At 39.2% G+C, this 8,944-nt stretch overlaps 1 protein-coding gene across 2 annotated transcripts; it reads left to right on the top strand.

Moving 5' to 3' along the window:
• The first annotated feature begins 446 nt into the window (after positions 1-446).
• Positions 447-8,335, top strand: LOC105060455 (uncharacterized). 2 transcript variants are annotated; one of them, XM_073260673.1, is made up of 6 exons: positions 447-803; positions 1,054-1,284; positions 2,008-2,304; positions 2,629-2,790; positions 7,851-7,934; positions 8,021-8,335. In XM_073260673.1, exons 1-6 carry the CDS (start codon positions 774-776, stop codon positions 8,198-8,200), a joined length of 984 nt encoding a protein of 327 aa, XP_073116774.1. In that variant the 5' UTR covers positions 447-773; the 3' UTR covers positions 8,201-8,335. The 2 variants fall into 2 exon arrangements, with proteins under 2 accessions (XP_073116774.1, XP_073116775.1); XM_073260674.1 differs by having other exon boundaries at positions 456-803; positions 8,093-8,335.
• The last annotated feature ends 609 nt before the right edge of the window (positions 8,336-8,944 follow it).

The raw sequence follows: 8,944 nt of genomic DNA, 5'->3' as shown, positions 1-8,944 counted from the left end.
TTGTTAAAAAAATGGTTTGAGTATCTTAATTTTTCGAACGATGTAGATATTTTTTTTAATTTTTATAAAATATTATAAAAGTCTACTATAGTAGAATTCTACGTATATATAAAAAATTACTGTGGAAAATGAGATGGCAGTGGCAGGGCAATTTTGACTTCTTCACAATATATAAAAAGTTTTCGCCAATGTATAAACCATCTCGTCACGTCCTTTCGTGAAAGCATATCTATACCCACCATAAAAAATAAAAAATAAAAAAATCTCCATCGCCTTCGTATCCCACCTTTATCGATGGTGACCACAAGATCAAATAGGGTTGGACGAGCACCAGAAATCACAAGCTTCACGACAAGGGATGGAAACAGTCTTATACACACACATACGGCTAACAGCAATCCTACGGTTTTTTTTCACCTCGCCCTCCCACCCCTTGCACGGCCTCTCTGTTCCCAACCCTATCAATTTCGCTGCTTCTTCCGTGATCCATGATCCAACCAATAATTTTTTCCAGGACCCGGCCTCAGTTTATATATTAAAAAAAAAAATTAATATAAACAAATATCAGCTTCCAGACAAAACCTCAACCACTCCGTTACCAGCTTCCTACTTCCCACCATGTCTGAGCTTACTTTCTTGCCTCTCAAGTATTCAATTCCCATTTGGTCTTCTCTCTGGCATCCTTTCACCTCATAATTATCATCACTCGTATTCCAAAGCTCTTCCATTTCAGTCTCTCCCTCTCTCTGCTTTTCTTGTCCTTTCCTCCCAGAATGGCAAAAAGAGCAGTGAAGTACTCAGTGGTTAGTATCTCCGTCTTTTCAAACTCCTTTTATAGGCAGGGTTTTAAATCTCATGGGCTGTCTCGATGTTTCTATTTTGAGAGAATGTTCCAAAACGTCCTAATCGAAACGTTAGAATGCTAGTAGGACAGCCATGTCCCGACATAATGAATCACATCCCGTCCCATGTCCAGATCTGAATCCTTGTTTATAGGAACTACAAGAAAATAATTACACGGAGTCTTTTTCTCTTGTTTTTTTTTGGTTTCAGATAGATGCCTTTACTGATACTCCCTTCAAGGGGAATCCGGCTGCTGTGTGCCAGCTGGACGATGAAGTGGCAGGAGCTGTGGATGAGGAGTGGATGCAGACGGTTGCCAAGGAGTTCAACATCTCACAGACCGCCTTCCTGACTCGCGTCGCCACCACCTTTGGTTCAGACAGCAATGGTGTTCCCACCAACCCCCGGTTCGACCTCCGGTGGTTCACCCCCGTCTCTGAGGTCACATTTGCCACTTCACAGTTCTCATGAAACATGCTACTTTCTGCATGCATGTGTACCGCATCACTGTGATGTCCGATTCAACTTTATGCAGTGTCTTTTTCTTATCCATATATAGCTCAAGTTATAACAAGGGGAAGTCTGGTTCTCTGTAGCCCAGACTTTAATTCTATAGATCTTTTTATACTTGAACAAGAGAAATTTGACATGGGAAGCCAAAGGATGATTTTCTCATAGATGGGCTGCGATTATTGTGAGGACTCGTAAGGGCGTGTATGTAGTGCCATATCAATTATTTGTCGGAAAAATCTTGGATGTTTATACAGGATCAAAAAAAATTCAAATAATATCTTCGGACTAGCCTTTTTGATGAGGTTTTCGGTTGTGATAATTGCACAATTGGATGATAACTGATGTTACATAGTTGAACCTGGAGTTCACTCATTTCCTAAGGTGTAAATCGTACCAAAAATTGTATCATTAACTTTGTTTTGTTTTTGTGGCGATCTAATGTTCTAAATAAGTTTATTCTGGCATGGCTTGATTTCTTTGCTGATCTATGGTTATCGATCAGAATTGTTAGCAGTGTTGAGGTGATAGGACAGGCTTCATCTTTTTATCTGAAGCAAATACTATGCTGAGGATGAATACATTAAATGATGTTCTATATTTTTAATCCTTTATGCCGGTTCTAATGTTGAATTTTGTGGGGTTCTTTTTCAGGTTGAACTTTGCGGTCATGCAACATTAGCTGCTGCACATTACCTTCTCACTTCTGGTGTGGTAAAATGCGACGTAATTGAGTTTGTTACGAAGTCTGGCCTTCTGACAGCCAAGAAAGTTCAATTGCCTTCAAAGTTTTCTAATAATGAAGCAGATGGACGCTTCTATATCGAATTGGATTTTCCGATGGTTCCGGTGGTAGAATGTGATTCTACAGAAATCCCATCGATTCCTGAAACTTTGAACGGAGCAGCAATGGTCAATGTTCAGAAAACAGCGACTGCAAATGATCTCATTGTACTTATTGCCTTCTCATCTCTAACAATTGGTCATGTTGATTAGAATTGAAAATATGGTTTCCTTGGTATTCATGTTTAAAGTATGGTAAATGATTTATCAGTGTACTGCTTTGGGCTACCATTGGAACAATTCCATGCTGGAACAACTTGAACTACCTCTGTTTTCCACCATGAATCCATCATGAATAATCATTTAAGCAATTGTTGGAAGGATTTCTGTTCCTTTTCTAAGTAGTTTGCTGCTTCAATTTAGTAATTTCCCCTATTTGTTTCTGCCACACCATGCAGTCTTACTCATGGAATTCAAATTCATGTTTGATAGGTGGAACTCGCTTCAGGAAATGAAGTTGCTGGCATACATCCAAAGTTTGATGAGTTACAAAATTGTGCTGGGGGAGGGGTAATAATAACAGGAGCTGCTCCTTCTCAATCTGGATTTGATTTCTTCACTCGGTTTTTTTGTCCCAAGCTAGGGATCCCTGAGGTATTCATCTAATATCTCTCATACACTTTCTAAGTTTATTTAAATAGCTGATTTAGGAACATTTTAAGAGATTGACATCATTCTTTTTTTCATCTATATTATAACCAAAGTTGCACATATCACATGTCTGAGCAGAACTTTATCTTCTATCAGCTGATTTCAGATTTTTCCTTTCTTTTGCATCCATACAGATTTGAATGACAAAACCTTTGTTTTCATATGAAAAGCAACTTTTGTGCCAGCATTCTGGGCACCTTCATGTACAATAATCCTGAAATTAAATTGCATTTGTAGTGCAAGGCAAAAACATTTGTTCTTATGATTAATATTGTTTTCTTCTTCTGAAGTTCCAACTGAATTCCACTTTCATGCAATTTTTCATAATTTGTTCTATGTGATGAAAACTGGTTACAGTGTTTACATCAATACTGGTATTTTAGATCTATGATATCATCAAGACTACAAAGACACTGTGGATTTCAGTTGTCAAAGAGGGCGCTGACGAAATTTTAAAGAGCACTTTAGTCAAGATTTCTGGCTCAAATTCAATTCGATCTATATGTCTCTCGTTCATTGCTTCTCATATAAGTCCATTTGTTTTGCAACCGACACTCCATTTTGTTAAAGGCATTAGGTTAGGGATTTCACATATGGTCTATTTGTGGTGATTTTAACTTAAAAGTGCTGCAAGCAAGCATGTATATGAGAGCTGTAAAAGACAGTCTCTTATATGGACATGTTTAAACATTTTGAGGCACAAGTAATACCACTTTGTCGCAATTGTGCCTATTTAGTGGACAATATGCCCCCAAAAATACCCTTTATGCCAAGGTTTTCCATATTGGTACCGGTGACTGTTTCGGCCAGCCGATGGTATGGTACGGTATGGTTCCATATCGTATCGAATCAAGGCGAACCGATGAAGGAATGCGGAGCCGAACCGAGAGAAGAAAAAGAGAGAAAGAGAGAGAAATAGAGAGAGAGGAAGGAAGAAGGAAAAAGAGGGCGCAATTCATGCGTGCGGCACCACGAGCGTGAAACAAAGACGATGCCTCTGTTTCACGAAATTTTTTTTCAAAATCAAGTTTTAATAGAAGTCGACCGATTTTTTTTTTTTTTTTTAATTTTTGAAGTCGGCAATTGAGTTGCCGACCTCATGAGTTTAAAACAAAAAAAAAATAGAAACAGGCTGTCGTCTGTTTTGAAAAAGAAGAATAGGACGAAGCCACGGAGGGGCTCCGTCTGCTCGATCGCCCTTAGGCCGTCGGCATCAGCTCACTGGCCACCGGAGACCTCACGACGGAGGTGCCGTCCGTCCGGTACATCGCCCCCCTCCCCCATCGAGCTCTCTCTCTCTCTCTTTTTGGCTCTTTCAAGTGCCCTATCGGGCAATAACGGAGCTCGGAAGCCCTCCGACGGCCGCAGCGGGCCACCGACGGCTCCCACCTCCCTCCCTCTCCTCCTCTCTCTCTCTCTTTTTCACTTTCCTTCTCTTTCCCTCTTGGTATCGCCGGTATACCATTTGAACCGGCTGAACCATGCCGGTTCCTCGTCGGTTCGGTACGGTACAGAAAACCCTGCTTTATGCACTTATGGCTTGGTCCGGGCTCAACAAAGGAAACTTTGACGCTCATTTAAGTGCAGCATGGCATGTGGCTCAGGCATGATTCTATTTTTTGTCTGAAAGTCTAATAGGTTTGATTTAAGGAGTTTGATTGCATACACAAAATTTGAAAATGCAAATGTGAAAATGCCTACTTGTCATTGACCCTACACAGAATTTAATTACAGACCATTGCACCTAATCCTGGAGCTCATGATGCACATGCAAGAAGCTGATGTTACATGTTTGCATGTTCATGGAAGCTCTAGGCACCTTGGCAAGTGAGTATAGTCTCAAGTCTGTTGCACTCATGCTAGATGATGCTGCAGCAATGGACACCCATGGAAGCAAGGAGAGGCTTGTGCATCCAACTGTAGGTGTAGTGTCACTTGCATAAGTGCCCAGTGTCTCTGTGTCCTCAAGTATTAGGCATCGCAACTTCCAATACTTCTCGACCAGCATATATGTATGCATGCATATATCAGCCTGTATATCAGCCTTGATTTGATGCTTAACCAGAAAGGAAAAATTGAAGAGTAAGTTGACAGAGATATGCTATCCAAGAAATATATGAATATATCAGCCATGATTTTGCATAGTATTTTGATGGTATTTTTAGAAGAAAGTAACCTAATACGATCCTTATAAAGAACCCCAAGCTTTAATAACTGTAAAATGCAAACAAGCATAAAAAGGCTTTTAAAGATCAGATCTTGTTGTAAGAGTAAATTAAATTTCAAATCAAATCTTGAGGTATTTAAGAAGAAAAAGTGAATTTAGAAGCCAATTCCAAAAGAAACCCAACATCCTTAAAAGCCCTAAATCTAAATGGGACAGAATTACTAGTTTTCAGAATTTAGCTCAAGCAGCTCCATTAAAAATGGGGATGAGATGGGGGGATGGACAAAAGAAGGGCCAGATGCTTTTCATAATTACCACAGAATTGAAAAAAAAAAAAAGAAGTTTCAACTATTATTAGGGTAGATTAGAGATGTTGTGGTGAAGTTGCACATTGCCACAGTGTCTACTAAAGATTCACCACATGTAGTTGTGCTTCCTAGAGCAGTTCTTTGTGCACCGTAGGCAGTGTAGAAAATCCAACATGGAGTATACTGTCTTATCCGATGGATCCATGTAGTCACCACTTTCCAACACGCATTTAATACCTGCAAATCGGATTTTTCGTTTAAAAATTTTATATGATGAAAATATCCTTATCTTTTGAAAAAAATTATGATATCTTGTGACGTATTATAGCCCAAGGTGTCATAATATAGCCCAAGATATCATAATATGGAAGGGGTGTTTTTATCCAATCGCTTTCCAACATGCATTTAATGCTTGCAGATCTGCTTTTTCGTTTGAAAATTTTGAATGACAAAAATACTCTTGTTCCTTAGAAAAAATTATGACATCCTGTGTATATTATGACATCTTGCATTATATCATGACATCTTGTGGACAAAAATTATGACTTTTTGGATGCAGGATGTCATAATATGGATATAAAATGTCATAATTTTATCAAAGAACAGGGATATTTTCGTCATATAAAATTTTTAAACGAAAAAGCCGATCAGCGGGCATTAAATACGTATTGGAAAGTGGTGACTGTGTGGATCAATCGGACAAGATGGTGCGCTCCACATCGGATTTTCTGCACCGCCCACTGTGCATAAAGAATTTGCTGTGCTTCCTAACAAGCTTTTTTTGAATTGTTGGTGTTGCAACCAAGGGCTCGTGGCTCGGATGAATGGGATGGGTCGGTTTTCTGTGCTCACCTGTGCGAGGTATTATCCGTTTTGGAGGCTGCTTTGCATGCACTCCCCCGCACGACTTTGTCCTTTAAAAGATGCCTCGCTGGGAAGAGAGAAGGCCTCGATCCCATATAAGCTAGAGTCCTCCTTGACTCATAACCAATGTGAAACTAAAGGTGCCGTCCTCTCACAATAGTAGTCTTTTAGTGGGGATTGGTCCTCTGGGTCTTCCCCTTCTTCGGGAGGAGGTCCTGTAGGGCCAGGTGTCCGACATGAGGTTGAAAATGTTACAATCAGGGGCTTGTGGCTCAAATCGATGGGATGGGTCAGTTCTCTATGCTCATCTGCGTGAGGTAATGTTTGCTTTGGAGGCTGCTTCGCATACACTCCCCCGTGCACTCACCTGCACAGTTTTATCCTTTAAAAGGCTCCTTATTGGGGGGAGAAAAGGTCTCAATCTCATACAAACCAGAGTCTCTCTTGACTCGCAATCAATGTGGGACTAAAGATTCCATCCTCTCCCAACAGTTGGTATCATGGAAAGGGTTATCAGTCAGTACTTGCTTCATGAAAGTTTTAATGGTAGTAGATACAAGAGGTTTTGAGGAATAGGTGTCAACAAAAGATTGCTGATGTGTTTATTGTTAACTTGCATATTGCCCTAATGTCAGCTAAAGATTCATTGGATATTGTTGTGCTTCTTAACGGGCTTATTTATATTGTTAGTGTCATGTATTTTCAAAAGTGGATGTGTAATATTTTTGGAATAGCTAGAAGCATCTGCTCTATGATATTCTGTATCGGTCTAAAATGGTCGGTACACTTCGTACTGAACTGTACTGGTGGGAAGCCGGTCCGGTTCAAACCGGATTTTCGAAAAATAGGCTAAATTGGACCGACCCGATTGATTTGGTACGGTATGGACCCGGACCACTCGATACCGGATGATTTGGGGCCGGTTTGGCCCTATTTTCCTTTTTTTTTTTTTTTTAGTGTCGGTGGATGGGATTTTTTTTGATTTTTTTTATTATCGGTACAGTTCGGGATGGTACGGTACCATACCGTGCCAGCCCGCAACCGACATGGGCTCTGATACCAAGTTCGCGAATCTTGATGTACTCTTTGCGGAGAGCTTTATTTGCTAAATATGATCATTGTCATCCAAAACAACATGCAGCTGTAAGATCAATTGAAACTACTCAGTCTAATTTTCCAGGAAAATATTACTTTTTGACATAGTCTATCTTATTTACCCACAGCTATTAGGAATAAGAGATCAGAATACTGTGTCACAGTAACCGTGGAAAAAATTCTCATGCGTGCAAATGTAATTATATCAACTGCAGACAGGAAACTGGTGAATGTTTTCATGTAAACTCATTAATGTTCCATCAAAATCGCAATTAACATCATAATGTCCTCTAGAGCACTCCCATTTATATACCTTTCTTCTCATATAAGGAAAGCTGCAAAAGTTTTACATGCCATAGTTAACAACCAGAAACTACTAAACAGCAAGACAAATGAATACTTTTACAGACCTTCTGCTCGTTTTTCTAATGCTTTTGTGAGATGTACAAGTCTGACATATTTTCAGGACAAAGATTGTGATGTCTTAAAGCTTTTGGTACTCCTACAAATGGTTCAAGGATGATAGAAGTTATCCTCTCTCTTAACATATGTTGCATTGCATCTCACAGGATCCTGTTTGTGGTAGCGCACATTGTGCACTAGCACCCTATTGGAGTAAGAAGCTGGGGAAACACAATCTCATTGCTTACATGGTAATATTCCACATATTGTGAATTTATCTTCATGTGAGAATAAATTATTTAGTGATTTCCTTTAGGAAAGAACATTGTTATTGCAGGTTGGATGGTCCTTATTTTTCTTCTTCTTCTGGAGTGTTTATTGTGTTGTCATCACTTGTATGCTTGAGCAGGCTTCTCCAAGGGGTGGGATATTGGACTTGCAATGGGAAGAGGAGGCAGGACGAGTGAAGATTCGGGGAGAAGCTGTTACTGTGATGGTGGGCACTTTAGTGGTCTAGAATTTTAGGCTTCTAATAGCAGAACATGTCACCAGTCCATTGCTGAAACTGTTTCCTTGCTTAAACATGGTTTTGTTGGTTTAATTTGCTTGGAACTGAGATCTTCCATACAAAATATTTGCCTGATTGTCTCAATCCTTTCTGCTTGTGTGGATGGTTAAATTTGTTGGTTCTGCACATACTAATACATCACCAAACCAAATTTCAACTAGTTCAATCTTTTGAGGAGTAGGATAATGTTGCAAACTAAATGATGCCAAATTTTTGAGTATATACCCAATATACAGTAGTTGATATATAGCTGGCAAACCTCAAATAATGTCTGCGATGAGGTATTCAGAACATTGTAAATTAAGATCACCAACAAGTGTAGTAATTGATTCAGTAATTTAGACATTGTTTAGCGAATCACAAATGGATGTGAATAACACAATGAAATTTTCGAACATTGGAAATATCTGGAAAATTATAAAATGGGCATTGAATACTGAAAACTTATATCCAATGGATACCCATCGATGTTTTAGAACATGGTATGCTAACTCTCTTTGTTTTAATCACTAGTTCTATGCGTTCAATGTTTTAGTGGAATTAGATGTTAGCATGTTGTTTCATGGATCTAATCCACCTCATTGGTCTCTTGATAAAAAATAAATTTCATTAGAAGATATTTGATTGGAGAGAGTTGGAGTCTGCAATTGAAATGGATAACTTTTATTCTAACTGTTTGATTGGAAGAAGTCC

The sequence above is a fragment of the Elaeis guineensis genome, chromosome 7 (assembly GCF_000442705.2).
Source record: "Elaeis guineensis isolate ETL-2024a chromosome 7, EG11, whole genome shotgun sequence".
NCBI lineage: Eukaryota > Viridiplantae > Streptophyta > Magnoliopsida > Arecales > Arecaceae > Elaeis > Elaeis guineensis.
Note: the sequence above shows the minus strand (reverse complement) of the source record. Positions and strands in the feature narration are given on the sequence as shown.